General features: G+C 41.5%; 1 protein-coding gene across 5 annotated transcripts in view; it reads right to left on the bottom strand.

The window, feature by feature from the left end:
- Positions 1 to 16,915, bottom strand: part of foxp1a (forkhead box P1a) — a 128,566-nt gene that overhangs the window by 26,701 nt on the left and 84,950 nt on the right. For 2 of the 5 annotated variants that reach the window (XM_060937959.1, XM_060937960.1), the window contains 5 exons: positions 14,731 to 14,811; positions 9,518 to 9,655; positions 9,274 to 9,363; positions 6,465 to 6,585; positions 6,044 to 6,209 (listed from right to left, as the gene is read on the bottom strand). In XM_060937959.1, coding sequence (XP_060793942.1) covers positions 6,044 to 6,209; positions 6,465 to 6,585; positions 9,274 to 9,363; positions 9,518 to 9,655; positions 14,731 to 14,811 — 596 coding nt within the window. Of the gene's footprint in view, positions 1 to 6,043; positions 6,210 to 6,464; positions 6,586 to 9,273; positions 9,364 to 9,517; positions 9,656 to 14,158; positions 14,264 to 14,730; positions 14,812 to 16,915 lie in introns of those variants that run through there. The other 3 variants (XM_060937961.1, XM_060937962.1, XM_060937963.1) reach the window with 3 other exon arrangements.

Genomic DNA, 16,915 nt, shown 5'->3' on the forward strand with positions numbered 1-16,915 from the left:
TAATAAAGTTTCTGGTTTCGTTTCTGTTCCATGTGAAATAGAAAAAGTTCCCGGTTTTCGTTCCTTGAACCGGTTCAAAGCCCTGAGATATTGCCAGGGACAACACAAAAAAGTTAAAAACTTATTTCCAATGTGGTCCCCATAATACAAGATGTGACATGAAAGAGAGATATAAACCTTTAACAAGGGTGCCAATAATTATGAACCTGACCGTATTCTTACGTGATATGAGACAGGCTGGTGGAGACGGGAATAAAATATTCATCGGATATACTACAGTCTTCCGTCTGAAGTAACTGGAATACATTTTAGTATTTAAGAAACGATAGCTAATATGACCCTTTACTCAGTATACGTGTTCCAGACCGGTTGCTCTGCCTCATATAAACAAATTATCTCACAACCTGCACAGTCAAAAATGATACATAGTACATTTGACAAACAAATGATGCAGCTTTAAAAGAGAATGCAAATACAATAAAATTTGTTTACAGAGTTATTTGGTCACTGAACCAGATGAAGCTCTAAAGTTCCCAACCCACACATCAAAAGACACAACAAGCACAGCAACACATTAAACACAGCAGTGACTCACTCATATAAAGTTACAGCAAGCTCTGCAAACTCATTTGATTTCATGTATCTGTGCAGCACTTCATTTAGTCCAGTGGTTTAAGCAGTTTTCCTAAGTGAAGAACTAAAGCAAGGACATAAAACTAGCAGATTTGAAATAAACAATTCGCATTTTAACCCTTTCTAGTAGTACTAGATCTCTCAAAGAGAAAATGCAGGCAAAGGGGCAAGATTTTAAAACTCCATTCTGTTACGGTCTGAGAGAGAGAGAGAGAGAGAGAGAGAGAGAGAGAGAGAGAGAGAGAGAGAGAGGCTCTAAAAACAACAGGAAAAAATGACGACGGCACATCTCCATCTTCAGTAAGAGAGCGAGACCTTGCTTTTCACGCCACTGGATGCACTTAAGGTTTTAGTTGCAGGCGCCACTTTGCCAGGCAGAATTTACATGACACATGAACCTGACCACACAGTCCTTGAGCATTCACCCTGAACTAATATCAGCCACGGCAACTTCAGCCAAACAATAACAGACGCACAGCAGAGAGGACAGTTCTGAGGACACACAACACAATGACAGTTGTCCTGAAAAATACTTTGCAGGAATCTACCACAACCTTCTAGTATCATCCATCAATAAACAAGCAGTCAGAATTTTTACAGCAGCTCCCTGATAGGTATAAAATGGGGTGTCGCCACAAAATGAGTCCAATTGGTCAAACAAACAAAGTTGTTTTATTGGGTATTCTAAATGTACAGTGATTTGTCCTTAAAATAAGGGGTCCTTTGTTAAATTTGGTGCAGCCAATCCAGATAAATCAGCGAAAATGTTTAAGGTATCATCATTTTAAAGGGGTACCAAATATAATATATACAGTTGCTGATGTGACAAAGTAACGTATTCTTAAGTATTCTATCAAATTTATATACTAGAAAACAACAAAATATCTTGGTAATTGTAAATATAATACTTTATACGCTAAACCGCACAAGAGTCGCCATTTTTAAAAGACCGTGACGTCAGCGCTACCCACTGCACTAGCGGAACTCTCCGAAATAGAGGAGATAAGCGTGTAATCATGGCGTCGGGCGCATCAAGTGAAAACGACAGCTCTGTCGAATCATACGAAGAGATCCCGCAAGACACACTGCAAGCAGGCTATGGCTTAGAAGGGTACCAGTTTGAACCTAGGAGAGGTACTCTCGACTCCGGTGATGAAAGAAGAGAAGAAAGCTCGGATGATGGCGAGGATGAGACTGATGCTGACCATGGGCATGGCGAGCGTGGGGCAGAGCGTCTGCGTGCAGGTGACACGGCGTGGTGCTCGTACGGAAAATGTAACGTGGAGTTGCTCACGAGTCCAGCAGAATTGATTTGCTGCAATGAGATAGGCGCCACCCGTGGACTTGCGAAATCGTCGCAAGAGGCAGAAACAGGTATTTCACACGTGCTATTCCCAACCTCAATGAGCCAACACAACTGGGCACATACATGCATCATGAGTGTTACGCAGAGAAAATAAACGTGCATTCTGATTGGATAAAATTAATATCATGGCGGGCTGTTCAAGCTGCGGAAATAGTTTGCTCGAGCTACTTTCAAAACACTATAACTTTCCAACCTTAGAACAAAAAAACTTTTGTAAGTCTTGAATAAGGTTCGTTAATGTGTGTTTTATTGTTATATTTACTCTATATATTGCCCTCTGTTCCCCTTTAACTGAAAATCATGCTGAGAGAACATCAGCTGTAAATTTGATGTACAAACTGACATTAATTCATAGCACACATTTACTTGGCCTGCAAATTCATATTTATAGGTTGCTTTAGAATACAATATTTTGGTGATGGATACATGATAGATTAAGGAATTTATTTCAGCAAAATGAGAAAAAAAAAACGATAAAGTGGGTCATTTTTTGACACACACACATTGCAGATCACTGTATCCCAGAATGAACTTTTGCTATACTGAACTCATTTTGTGGTGACATGCCCCAAATACTGGAAGGTAAACAGCTTTGTTCAGAAATAAAGCGGAGGAGTATGGGAGCCAAATCTTGAGAATAAATACATGTACTAAGCTTCAAAGTGGAGGGGGGAAACGACATTGCATTAATTTTACTACATTTACCAACTGTAGTATGCACTGGCATGATGACATGTCAAAATGCCCACAGAATACTAACTGGGAACAACGGGATTCAGAATAAAGCTTAGATTTCTTTGTTTTAATTTGCATGCTGTGCCCTTCAAATATATCAGCCGTGTAGAACCCAATATCGTGATAATCAACCAGCAGTGCTTTGAACAGTTCTTGGACTGATGAACATGGTATGGTTTCAATTATACAGTTCAGTTGTAACAGTCAGCTTCAACCATGCAAGCAGACTGGTTGCAAAGTGCAAAGCATGTAGCCTACCTTGGTCAGATTTGAAAGAAGACTATTATTATTATTATTATTATTATTGCCTTCATCATCGTCATCATCATCATGACCGAAGTCTAAGTTATAACTGTGACCGTTGAGTAATGTCATAGCCTACAGTTCATGTTTTGTAACCTCAATCAGGGATGGGCAAAGTACTGCATGAAGCAATTTTAACTGTTGCTTGCGCTCCGAAGTAAATTATTCTATGTACCATTTTTCAGACATTTAATTATCCTTGCTGGTAAACGACACACAGAACCAGTTCTTTTGCCAGCAAACCTGTCTGGAAAATTAAAAGTGAAATTTCTCCCCAATATTGTGAGGGAACCTGTGTCAAGTTTATACTGAAGGCAAAGTGCAAAGATTGAACTAATAAATACTATTTTGATGTTCGTTGAAACCACATCTACATAACTGCTAAATAAAGTGATAGTGTTATATTATAAAAGAATATGATCTCAGTTAAGCCTTTGTTGTGGAACTACTTTATCTGTGGGGCAAAAACGGACAATATTATCACCAGTGTTCATCATTTCTTTGTTTTACTTTTGTCCTTAAAGGTAGGCCGCCTTTCAGATTTTTCAAGTGTAGGTCATGAATTTTCCCTGACACCCAATTATTTTTGTTTAGTGGACCGAAAGCTACTGAATTCTAATCACAGACTTCCAAATTTTATTAGGTTTTTTAAAAACAGAACAATTAATGAATTTAGGGCCACATGGCCCTAAATTCTCTGCTTTTTTTTCCCTGCTTCACCATGACCCAATTCAAGATACTACGTCATGCATCACGTGGTGGGCTTTCCCCATTCATGGAAGGCATTGTGGGATACAAATTTGAAACAGGAGCGAAAAATGGAGGACGCAAGTGTGCGAATGAAACGTGTTAGACCGACTACAGTAACGGAAAGCGAGAAGAAAAGACGTTATGTTGCGAAGGAAAGGAAACGCAGGACCAAACTAATAAATATCGGCAGTCGGTGAGCACCTCAGTGTGATCAGCTGTTCGTTTAGCAACAAAATGATGTAACTGCCAGTGCACAGTTAAAGGTAAACCTGCGCATGCGCACACGGACTTCCTCTGTCTACTTAACTGCGTGAAGTGAGCGATTTCATGCACATTATTTGCTCGGGAATGCCCTCAAATTAAATAACTTCCTAGCCACAGAATGGCCTGATATTTTGTGAGATATTACAGAAACAAACATATATCACAATGACCAAATTTCAGAGGGAACTAAATTTCACCAATTTTATGAAATTGAAAGGCCATCTCGCTTTAAGGCCTTTACACACAGGGGAAGGGGTTAATTTTCTGCAACGAGATTAAATTTTCTGAAATTTCGAACCACGAATAAACGCATCAACGAATCGAATTGTGCAGAACAGACATCATATGGTGACACAGGAGACAGCCGGCAAAACAGCCTCAAATGTAGGGGTGAACGTCTGCTATGTGCTGGCCTCACTCACATCCGGAAGCTGAACGGCTATATTTCACCTGTGAGCATTGCTTCTTTCTTGTTGCCCAGCATCCTCTCTCTCAGGTTCAACTCTTGAACGAGATTATGAAATTCTTCATGTTGTCGTCTGCACCCAAAACCATCTCTCTCTTTCTTGAGAGCATGTCTTTAATTATTAGGGGAGAGTGGGGAGACATGGGACAATTTGTGGAAATTAAGTTCAACCACTCAGGTTTTGGATTACATCAGAAGTTAGATGTTTCCCTTCAGAGTAACCTACTTCCTTTGGAGCCACGAAGCTGGACACTGCAGCAAGGTTTGTGCAGCTAAATATATTTGTCAACCAAAACTTGTATTTTCTACTTCGCCTCCACCTCCATTCTGTGGTGTAATGTACGCAGGTAAATTCGGGATTTGTTAGGAACTAAAGTATGCAGCCTCGAGTTACCATATATAGTATTATTCAACTTAAATTCTGGGGGAAAACATGTAAGGATTTTTTTTTTTTTTTTGCATTTTCACATTGCAATTTCGTGTCGCATCCGACTATTTACTGTATTTTTATTATTTACTATTTACTGTTTGATCTCAAACACATTAAGAAGGCAAGGAATTGCACTAATTAACTTTTGATGAGGCACCTGCTAACTGAAAAGCGTTCCATGTGACTACCTCATGAAGCTTGTTAAGATAATGCCAAGTGTGCAGAGCGTCATCAAGGTAAACGCTGGCTACTTTGAAGAATCTGAAACATGCTTAGGTTTTTTTTTTTTTTAAAACACTTTTTTTTTTGTTTGCCACATAATTCCATACATCTTCCATATGTTATTTTATAGTTTTGATGTCTTCAGTATTGCTCTACAACGGAGAAAACCGTCAAAATACAGAAAAACCTATGAATGAGTAGGGTGTGTCCAAACATTTGACTGGTACTGTACATATAAAACATGTCCAAGAAATATTTGGTAGAGTGGATGAAATGATGAGAGATTTTTTTTTGGGGGGGGCGTACAAAACATCCAACCAAAGAACAGAGGTGCATGTGAAAATGCTATATAAATGTTCCACGTGTGATTTCATAGTTTTGAGGTCTTCAGTATTGTTCTACAATATAGAAAATGGCAAAATACAGAAAAACCTGTGAATGAGTAGGTGTGTCCAAACTTTTGACTAGTACAAACCTGCAGGCTATAAATTAATATTCTAGACTGTCATCTATCTACAAACAAATCATGACCTAATCGGAAACCAGCCAATAATGATCAAACGTGAATGTGTCTGCAACTCTTGCTTAACATGTTTTTTTCCCCCCTTGTTGCACCACAAAATACCTGAAATACCAAAATGAAACTGAATAAACTAAACGTAATGGTGGCATTTATAATTTTACCCTTGAGGATAAAAAAAGGCTAATGTTAAACAAACAAAAAACCCCAAATAACATTTATCAGTAGATTAACATTGACAAATTGAATTCTTTTCATCTAAGCCAGTACAGTTCAGATGATAAAGAACCAGAGAGTAAAGATTTTACCCATGTACGGGACTGTATGAGGCATTGTGTTATCTCTGGGTCATACCTCTCTCTCCTGACTGGCCGGGGTGTGTGGTGTCCGTTGGTACTGGGGTGCTGGTTAAGAACAGGCGGTTTAGAAGAAGAGGGTGACTTCTCACCACTGCTTTTTTCCTCCGATCTAACCTCCGTCACATCTTTCCACAACTGTTGCAGTTCTGCAGGAATCAGACCTGTTTAACACGTCAGACCATTTACCACCTAACCTAACTATGATCTTGCTTTAGTAAGTTTAGTCAAAATTTAATACATCATTTAGGTTAAGCAGTCTCTACATCCCGTATTAGAGAAACGTCAAAACTTCCACTGAGCTTAAAATACTTTCTAGTCTAGTATACAAGATCTGTGAGGAAATCTGCCTGTAACAGTTGAGTGTAGAAGATAAGCAATGAAAATGAAAGGGGGGAAGAAACTATACTTGTACATACTCTGGGACAGCGATGTGAGTGCCGTGGCCGGGAGAGTCAGCAGTCCTTGCCTCTGCAGATGCTGCTGTTGAAGAGAGAGAAGCTGCTGCTGGACAGCCATCTGCTGGGCGAGCATCTGCTGCTGGAGAGAACATTCACACAGCACAGTGTCACTGCACCAGAAACTACCAAACAGGCTACCCCAAGGCAGCACACAGTTTGTAGGTCAGGCTCATCAGGACCATTGACACCCATGCTATGAACCAATTACATTAAAATCTTTGATCTTGTTTATACCGGTTCATTCCATGCGTCTTTTTCCTGGAATGTATTCAGATAACATCTTAACCACATGCATTTACACTTGTAGTCAAATGCATTTCCAGTTAGCCAGATTTATATCAGATTGGCAAATCACGCCTCGTATACAAATCAGGTCATAACCACCAACTGCGGTTTCCCTTATTTCCAGCTGTTTCATGCAAAAGACGGGTGCCACATCAAAGATCAAAATTTTGTTTGCCGTTTTATTCTCTTAAAAGCCACAGACTTTGGCAGTCATGGACCATGTGGGTTATAAAACTTGTCAGGAGGGAGTTTTGGTTGTCATTTTTTAGGAGACTGATACACGTATATTTGAAAAATGTCTGGTTAAAATGGGATTGAGACCTGAAATGGTTTGAACAACTGGACTGAAATATGTTTCAAGTGGTGCATTTGCACCTGAAATTTTAAGTAAAAAATCCCTATACTTAAAATGTAGAAAAAAAAAAAAAAAGCTGTAAACAGGAATTGCACACAAAAAAAGGCAATTATTTAAAAATATGCTCATTGGTAGCCTGGGCCTGCCCATCCTAAGTGTGACGCAACACGGGGGCCTGTTGCGAGCTTAGTCTGGCAAGGCAAGCTATCTACAGCATTTCCAAGCTCCCGAAAAATCGGGAGCCAATCAACTTTGAGCATCTCCAACGGCCCTGGGTAGAGGCGTGTTCAAGGCAGTGACGTAGTAGAACTGCGACCGGAAGCCATAGATTGTTTACAGAATCTATGCCGGAAGCGCTTCATTCACTAGAAACATTACGAACATGGAGCAGCGGCAAGCCTTTGACACAGCGGTAGATGCTGTATTGAAAGCATTCAACGGGAAGTTCTCATTGAAAACGGAGCAAAGAGCAGCCCTGGAGGTATTTATCTTCTTCCTGTTACTCAAGCAGTTTCCGTCGCGTCACATACGTCAGAGGAAAGAGTGATGTGATTGGTTTAAGCTTCGTCACAACCTTTTCTGGCTTCGACCAGTAGCAAACTGAGGCATTTCAGGGAGGCGGGTCAACCACGCGCTTTGGGAAACGGTTGGGCTTAATATCTTTGCCAGACCAATGCTCGCAGAGCTTTGAAGTTGCGTTAGCCAGACTAGCTCATTGGTATATTTCAGGGCTTTGAACCAGAATTTTTTTCCTATTGGTTCGTTCCGAACAGAAACGGAATTTTAACGTTTCCGGTTTTGGGTTCCACCATTAAATAGACGTTCCCGAACCGGTTAGAACAAAAAAAATTTCGTTCCCGGAACGGTTAATTACGTTCCCTGTCAGCTGTTTAACAAATGGCTATAAAATTATGTCTCTGTCTCATCCAGCTTAAGCCAAATGTAGGCTAATTCTATTACAACCTTCATTAAATAAGACAAGAAATTATTCAAAACAATTATTATTTCAAATGTTGGCGATTTGGATTCTCAGTATGTCTTCCCATCTACACAAACAGAAAAAGTGCCAAAAATGAAAGAGAATTCGTTTAGTGTGTTACCAAAGGCTAGTCAGGCCCTATAGAGGGCTACCGCATGACGTCACCGCGCCGCGAGATTTTGTTAGGCGCCATATTGGAAGACCAAGTACACATCTATGCAAGTACATACATACATAAAACAAACTACACCTGAAATGTAGCCAGGGCCGGTTCTGCCCTAATCTGGACCCGGGTGCAACATCGCGCAACCCCCCCCAAAAAAACCCCCACCAGTCTAAATCAGGACAACCATCACATAACTATAAACATTTTAGATCAACTATTTTAACTAAATGGGCTATAATAAATAAGGCTGCAGGCAGCCACGGCGGGCTGCCTCAGAAAAGTAACCATTCAATGACAACTGAAAGCCTGCAGGCAGCCACGGCGGGCTGCCTCAGAAAAGTAACCATTTGTCCTACCTTAAAACTCGTTTTGCATTTTCTGCCTCCTTTTTTGTATTTTCGACCCTCCGTTTATTTTCTTTCCTTTTCTGAAAACCCGATTTGTGTCCAGACATTTTGTTCTGCTACCAACGAACTAACTCGTCAGGTCTCGTCTCTCGAGCCCGCGATGATTCCCGTGGGAAGGGCAACAACTGATACATTTTTACAAACAGCCAATAGGGAGGTTGCAACGTTCAGGCTCTTCTTTGCTCAGACACTCAGTAATGCACTTACTCACTTATTATCACGTGGAGACATGATAGTAGTCCACCCTCCCGCTCTCTCCATTCGGTCAGCGAACGTCACACAGGAAGTGAACCCCAGCGGGTCATAGAAACTTGCGCAGGAGAAGAATGACTTTTTTTTATTTGTAGGCTACGGAAACTTTGAGGAACGAAATAAAAACCGGTATTAACCGGTTACCATTATTTTTAATAAGCGTTTCTGTTCCGGAGCATAAAAAATAATAAAGTTTCTGGTTTTGTTTCTGTTCCATGTGAAATAGAAAAAGTTCCCGGTTTTCGTTTTCGTTCCTTGAACCGGTTCAAAGCCCTGGTGTATTTAGCAATGCAGTGTGAAATGCAGAAAATTGTACCACACACCTCTTTGCTGAGTTTGCCGGTGTGCTGCTGCTGGAGGAGCTGCAGTCGGAGCTCATCCTGCTGCTTCTTGTAGAACTCCTGGAGCTGTTGCTGCAAAACAGCAGTTATAATGAACACAGTTTAGCTACCTGTACTCATGACAGTACGAAGAGGTACGTGGCAATGATCAATAGACATGTATTTATAATCAAACTGCCAATTTATCTGATGACAGAAAATGTTTTGAACTGATGAGTTTATGAACCTGCTGCAACATCAATGCCTGTTGTTGCTGTAAAAGCAGCTGCAGCTGTTGAGGGTTCAGGACTTGTTGCTGAAGGATCTGCTGCATCTGCTGAGGTGTGATCACCTGAGGAGTCATCATGGCCAGCGATACAGGCACCTACACAACACATACACATGATACAGACATCCGTGCAACAGAAGTGGCTTGCTTAATTTATGAAAGTGTCTCCATGTTTAAATAACAATAAAAAGCATCTTCAAGTTCAAGCAAAAACAAACAAATAAATAAATAAAGGCAATATTTCAGACTCAACCATTCAAGACTAACTACGAATGAACTGCTACACTTTTATGCCCGTATATAATCCTCAAGTATGCCGGTAAAAGAAAACATACACATGCGCACAACAGGAAAAACTTTGTTAGTAGTGATGTGATTGTTATGATAAAAATAAATGAATAAACAAACAAACTGGTAAAAATGTCAAGACTTTTCCACATTCAGAATAATTGCACAGTTAAATATTCCGGTCACAGTACAGCACATAATGGCAGGAATTTTCAACTAAATCCACATTCACTCTGGGATACGTGTCAGCGTTTGCACTGGATAGACCCCTTAAGCAGTTCAAGGGTTTATATTAGTCATAGACCTTCTGACAGCTTAATACATACAACTATATGGCTAAAAGTCTGTGGACACCTGACAATCACGCCCAGATGTGCGTGTTGAGCATCCCATTCTAGATGTAGTCCCGCTTTATTGTTATAAATAACCTCCACTCTTCTGGGAAGGTTTTCCACTAGATTCTGGAGTGTCTCTGGGGGGGGGATTTGTGCTCATTCATCCACAATAATATTAATGAGGTCAGGCACTGATGTTGGGTGAGGAGGCCTGGGGGTGCAGTCAGTGTTCTAGTTCATACCAAAGGTGTTCAGTGGGGTTGAGGTCAGGGCTGTGTGCAGGACACTCGAGTTCTTCCACTCCAACCTTAGCAAACCATGCCTTCATGGACCTCACTTTTTACACAGAGGAGCACTGTTATAGCCTAGGTCACAACCGGACGTACGATTTTTTGGCCGTGCAATTTTTGGCGTTTCCCAAATCGCTGCGGTTTTTTTTGTTTGTGGAGAAAGACGCACATTGGCCGTAAGTTTGTCTTGCAACTAGGGATGTTAACCGATGACCATTTGACCGATGGTTGACCGAATCAACGTCAACCGGTTAATTTTTTTTGGTTGTCGGTGAAAAAAAAAAAAAATCAATCGTTTTGAAGCTGCCGATTTTGGAGCGGAGAACCTGGAATTCTGTGTTGTAAACGCTTGGGGCATGCCATGCGGTGTAAGGACGACAGCTGACAAATCAGAAACACCCATTCAGTCATGTCCCGCCCTCCCGCCCCAGTTAAAGACAGCTGACAAATCAGAAACACCCATTCAGTCATGTCCCGCCCTCCCGCCCCAGTTAAAGACAGCTGACAAATCAGAAACACCCATTCAGTCATGTCCTGCCCTCCCGCCCCAGTTAAAGACAGCTGACAAATCAGAAACACCCATTCAGTCATGTCCCGCCCTCCCACCCCAGTTAAAGACAGCTGACAAATCAGAAACACCCATTCAGTCATGTCCCGCCCCAGTTGAACACAGCTGCCACTCGGCAAAAGAAAAAAGTGTAGACACAGGCTTTTTAGTTTACAAATTACTATTCTGTTTTATTTTTTTAAATTTATTATTAGAAGGCACATCGAGTTTAGTCCTGCCTTGGCCAGTGCATTCTGAAAGTATGTTTCGGTCTGTAGCCAACACTGCATGTTATTGCAGATCAGATCTCTCCACACAAACTAAAGGCGCAGATGCCGACTTTTTCACGGCTTTTTCATGGACTGTAACGGCATTTGCTTATGTAGTAATTTTAATACAGAATTTACTCTGATGAAATTATTCAGACACTCCAACGCCCCCCCTAAAAAAAAAAAAATCGGATCTGCACGAGCCGTGAAAAAGGTGCGACGTTTGCATCCCTGTTTAAACTCATAGGTTAACCGACTTTAACCGGCTAATGAGGCTCGGTGGTCGGTCAAGATTTTTTTTTTTAGTTTTCGCCATCCCTACTTGCAACCTGAAAAAAACGTAAGTGCCCGTAGAGTTTGTTTGACATGACAAAGAACCTCTGCGGCCGGTCTACGGCCAGTCTACGGCTCGAAAATCAGCACGTCACATGCGCGCCCTCCGTGCGTTTCTTGCGTTTTTTGCGCGTAGACCGGCTGTAGGAGCACGTACGGCCGGTTGTGACCTAGGCTTCAGCTAGAACAGGGCCTCTTGGCTCCAGTGAAGGGAAACTGAGATGCTACTGCATACACAGTTGTATAGGATGTTTTTGTATTTCCAACTTTGTGGCAACAGTTTGCAGAAGAGCTACACATGGGTGTGATGGTCAGATGTCCACTAACTATTGGCTATATAGTGTATGAACACTTGTAAAGTCTTAATTTCTGCAATCAAGGAAGATGATTCCACTGAACACCTTTGGTATGAACTGGAACACTGACTGCACCCAACGGGCCTGACCTCATTAATAACATTTTGAGTTAAAAACATCAAAAGACCTACATATGTAAACAGATAAACATATCTTTTAAAAAAATTACAAGTCAAATGCATTACTCATTTCTACTTTGACATTCTATCACCGACAGTAAAACAGCTATACAAGAAAACAAATGTACATCAATACAAATGTTCAAAAATGTACCAGTTTCAAAATGCAACATTTAGCCAGAAGCAATTACTGATTTTTAATCCAGACACATCGTAACGCATTAAACACTCAAGGTTTTTTTTTTTTTTAAACTGTGTACAATAAGCAGAATAATTAAAATGACATTCATGGATCTGTATAAACAATACATCCACTGGGGTACACAACAACTGTGAAAACAAACCTGGAGATTGCATTTTAATTACGGCTCCGCAACCCAAACAAACAAGGGGTTCCAGTAAAGCCGGCTGTGTCGGGCTGCGAGTAAACATGCCGCTAGACTATTTCTCTGCAGCTGTGAGTGAAATATAATGGCTGACCTTCACGCACACACTTTCCCACGCTATCTGGGTGAGCGTATGGGTGCAAGCTTTCGTAGAGGTGTACCACTGGCTCAAACAATTTTCAACATTCATAAATATTGTCTGACACCCTCAAGCAAGCCCTCTGTACAGACTGCACACTTCACTGAAATAGAACACAGCAAATGACAGCAACCCCTCAGCTGCCTACCGGTGCATGCTGACAATTAACGGCGATAATTCTGCTTTTACAGTCTCCCAAAACGTCGATGTGCGCTGTCTCTATGACGATAGACAAGTCCAAACAGTGTTTTGTTGTTGTTATTGTTCCTGCCAGTGTGTCAGAGAACAACTCCCTGTGAGTGAGCATGTCAACAAGCAAGCACTTCTGAAAACACAGGCTGATAAATCAACAAGCCTCAACGGTCCAAAACCAAATGCTTTGTTATTGCTCTCAGTACTTTAGACATTTCTGGGCTGGGTTACCTGCCCCCCCCCAAAAAAATATATTTATTCATTTATTTATTTTTTTTTTAATTATTTAAAAATATATTATTATTATTGGGGCAGTACGGTGGTGTAGTGGTTAGCGCTGTCGCCTCACAGCAAGAAGGTCCTGGGTTCGAGCCCCGGGGCCGGCGAGGGCCTTTCTGTGCGGAGTTTGTGTGTTCTCCCCGTGTCCGCGTGGGTTTCCTCCGGGTGCTCCGGTTTCCCCCACAGTCCAAAGACATGCAGGTTAGGTTAACTGGTGACTCTAAATTGACCGTAGGTGTGAATGTGAGTGTGAATGGTTGTCTGTGTCTATGTGTCAGCCCTGTGATGACCTGGCGACTTGTCCAGGGTGTACCCCGCCTTTCGCCCGTAGTCAGCTGGGATAGGCTCCAGCTTGCCTGCGACCCTGTAGAACAGGATAAAGCGGCTACAGATAATGAGATGAGATTATTATTATTATTATTATTTCCATCTGGGAACATATGAAACGCAGGCAGTGCTGTGTTAATAACAATGTTGCGTTAATCACAGGTCTTAAAGAGAGAGGTGATTAGGTTTCTGTGCAGCTACATATGACCAACCACAGAGAACGAGAAAGGCTTTTAGCATTGCAGTGCTATTATTTACAAGACGGAATCAACACTCAGATATCACGGAACCCAAGTCATTTATTTAGCTCATCACTCCTTCATGACACCACGGGGAGGGGGGAATCAATGTTTCCCTGAAATACACAACTCAATTACAGTGCAAAATCCATAGCAGTGCAGTAATACAGTGCTTCTGCTCAGCACCCTATTCATCTTCAAAAAGAAAATAAAAGTTACTTCACACCAGCTCAATCTTAATCCTACGAATAATATCACTCCCGTTTACTTTACCAACTTAAATGCCTGTGTGTAAATACATATAAATACATGATAAAATATGAGTAATTCTGAATGAACCAGGAAACAATCTGACAAATATTTGGATCACAAGTGTACACATTGATATAAAAAAAATAAAATAAAAAAATATTCACCCAGGAACAAGATCAACAGTAACTATAGTTCACAGATGGCAAACTCCACATCCTGCTCAAACAAACACCCCAGCAAACACAAACCTGTTTAATTGCATTGTCATTCAAGGCTGCGTGTCCATTAGTATGTGCCGTTTCAGTTGTAGTGAGCATGCTGGTGCTCGTATTCAGATGGAGTGGGACTCCCAATGGGCTGGCACATCCTGGCTGGATTTCCTTGCACCATTTACAGACTGCCAAACGTGTCCAATCATGTACTTACAGCCCGCCCTCTATACTTAACCTAGTGGCATGACCTAACCCATTAATCTAGCTCTCATTTCAGTCCATTCATTCCAACTCAGAATAATAAACAACGCTATAACAATCAATATACAAACACGGTACAACCAAAAAGAATACTTCATACACCAATAACTACACGTCAATAAATAAGACAGAAATAGAACATTTTACAGCAAGTACCACATTTATTTTACATATCTTATGCCAGGCTTAAAGCTATCACTTCATTCTATGGGAGGGATATAACCATTGTCATGTGTGTGTGAGAGAGAGAGAGAGAGAGAGAGAGAGAGAGAGAGAGAGAGAGAGAGAGAGAGTGTGTGTGTGTGTGTGTGTGAGTGAGTGAGGAGTAAACAAGATTACAGTTCTACCTGGGTTTCTGCCTCCTTCTCCACGCTCTTCTGGGACTTCTCCCCACTCTGCTGTTGCTGTTGTTGAGCAACTTGAAGTGCCTGAAGATGCAAAAAACAATAACAAAATCCTGATTGGCTTTGTAAAATCTCCACGGGGTATTGTCTTTGTTTTTCAGCACATGCAAGTGTACTGTCAACCCACGACTTCGTAGAACAATTAACCCTTCATTATCTTCGGTACATTTATTAAATGACGAGTCATCGAGAAAATGCCAAAAACCAGTGCTACAGGTTTGCCATGGCTGCAGCACCAAGCAGCCATATCACCGTGTGACTACAAACAAACACACGGGGTTTTTTTTCTACGAAAGCATCTGCAGTTTTCAGAAGGAGAGACATGGGAAGAGTCACAAAATCTCACATTGACCAGAAGGACGACGTAACAAAGCCAATTACATCACAATATGAAATTATCTGCAGTATTTTAATTCCTTGACAATTAGCTTTGGCAACATTTGGAGGCATTATCAATAAGGCTGCAATCATTAGTGAACAAAACTGAGGAGATCTCATCTCATCTCATTATCTCTAGCCGCTTTATCCTGTTCTACAGGGTCACAGGCAAGCTGGAGCCTATCCCAGCTGACTACGGGCGAAAGGCGGGGTACACCCTGGACAAGTCGCCAGGTCATCACAGGGCTGACACATAGACACAGACAACCATTCACACTCACATTCACACCTACGGTCAATTTAGAGTCACCAGTTAACCTAACCTGCATGTCTTTGGACTGTGGGGGAAACCGGAGCACCCGGAGGAAACCCACGCGGGCACGGGGAGAACATGCAAACTCCACACAGAAAGGCCCTCGCCGGCCCCGGGGCTCGAACCCAGGACCTTCTTGCTGTGAGGCGACAGCGCTAACCACTACACCACCGTGCCGCCCCACTGAGGAGATCAATAAGGAAAATTATTCAACACTTTATGATGCACTGTTTGTCCAACCAACAGCAAAAACAATTTCATAACGCAGGACCCTCTATCCTTGGGTGAAATGCAAAGCACGACTGAGGCCATTGTACTATTGTGGTATAATGCAGTACAAGGAAAGCAGAGATGCCTTCCATATCAGTATATCGATGATACAAAACATTTTAAATGAAAGCACTTGCGCAACCCTCCATCTTCAGCTTAGTAAGTGAAACTGACTAATCAGCTGATCTTAGCCTCCTATAAGGAAGTGGTGTGACATTTTTGCAATGTTACGGTCAACAGAGAGAAATATTAGAGTGGCAATTTCATAATTTAATGAGGTCTTTTATGTTTAGGCAGTTTTATTTTAGCTTGGTTAGACTAACAGCGAGACACTGTCTTCATTTAGGCTACTGATTTAGTATACAGTGGTGCTTGAAAGTTTGTGAACCCTGTAGAATTTTCTATATTTCTGCATAAATATGATCTAAAACATCATCAGATTTTCACACAAGTCCTAAAAGTAGATAAACAGAACCCAGTTAAATGAGACAAAAATATTATACTTGGTCGTTTATTTATTGAGGAAAATGATCACTCAGGTGTTTTCAATCAATGGGATGACAATCAGGTGTGAGTGGGCGCCCTGCTTTGTTTAAAGAACAGGGATCTATCAAAGTCTGATCTTCACAACACATGTTTGTGGAAGTGTATCATGGCACGAACAAAGGAGATTTCTGAGGACCTCAGAAAAAGCGTTGTTGATGCTCATCAGGCTGGAAAAGGTTACAAAACCATCTCTAAAGAGTTTGGACTCCACCAATCCACAGTCAGACAGATTGTGTACAAATGGAGGAAATTCAAGACCATTGTTGGTCGACCACTCCTGGGGAGGGTAACAAAGATCACTCCAAGAGCAAGGCGTGTTATAGTCGGCGAGGTCACAAAGGACCCCAGGGTAACTTCTAAGCAACTGAAGGCCTCTCTCACATTGGCTAATGTTAATGTTCATGTGGGTCATGCAGCAAGACAACGACCCTAAGCACACAAGTCGTTCTACCAAAGAATGGTTAAAGAAGAATAAAGCTAATGTTCTGGAACGGCCAAGTCAAAGTCCTGACCTTAATCCAATCTAAATGTTGTGGAAGGACCTGAAGCGAGCAGTTCATGTGAAGAAACCCACCAACATCCCAGAGTTGAAGCTGTTCTGTATGGAGGAACGGGCTAAAA

This window comes from Neoarius graeffei, chromosome 13 (assembly GCF_027579695.1).
Source record: "Neoarius graeffei isolate fNeoGra1 chromosome 13, fNeoGra1.pri, whole genome shotgun sequence".
Taxonomy (NCBI): domain Eukaryota; kingdom Metazoa; phylum Chordata; class Actinopteri; order Siluriformes; family Ariidae; genus Neoarius; species Neoarius graeffei.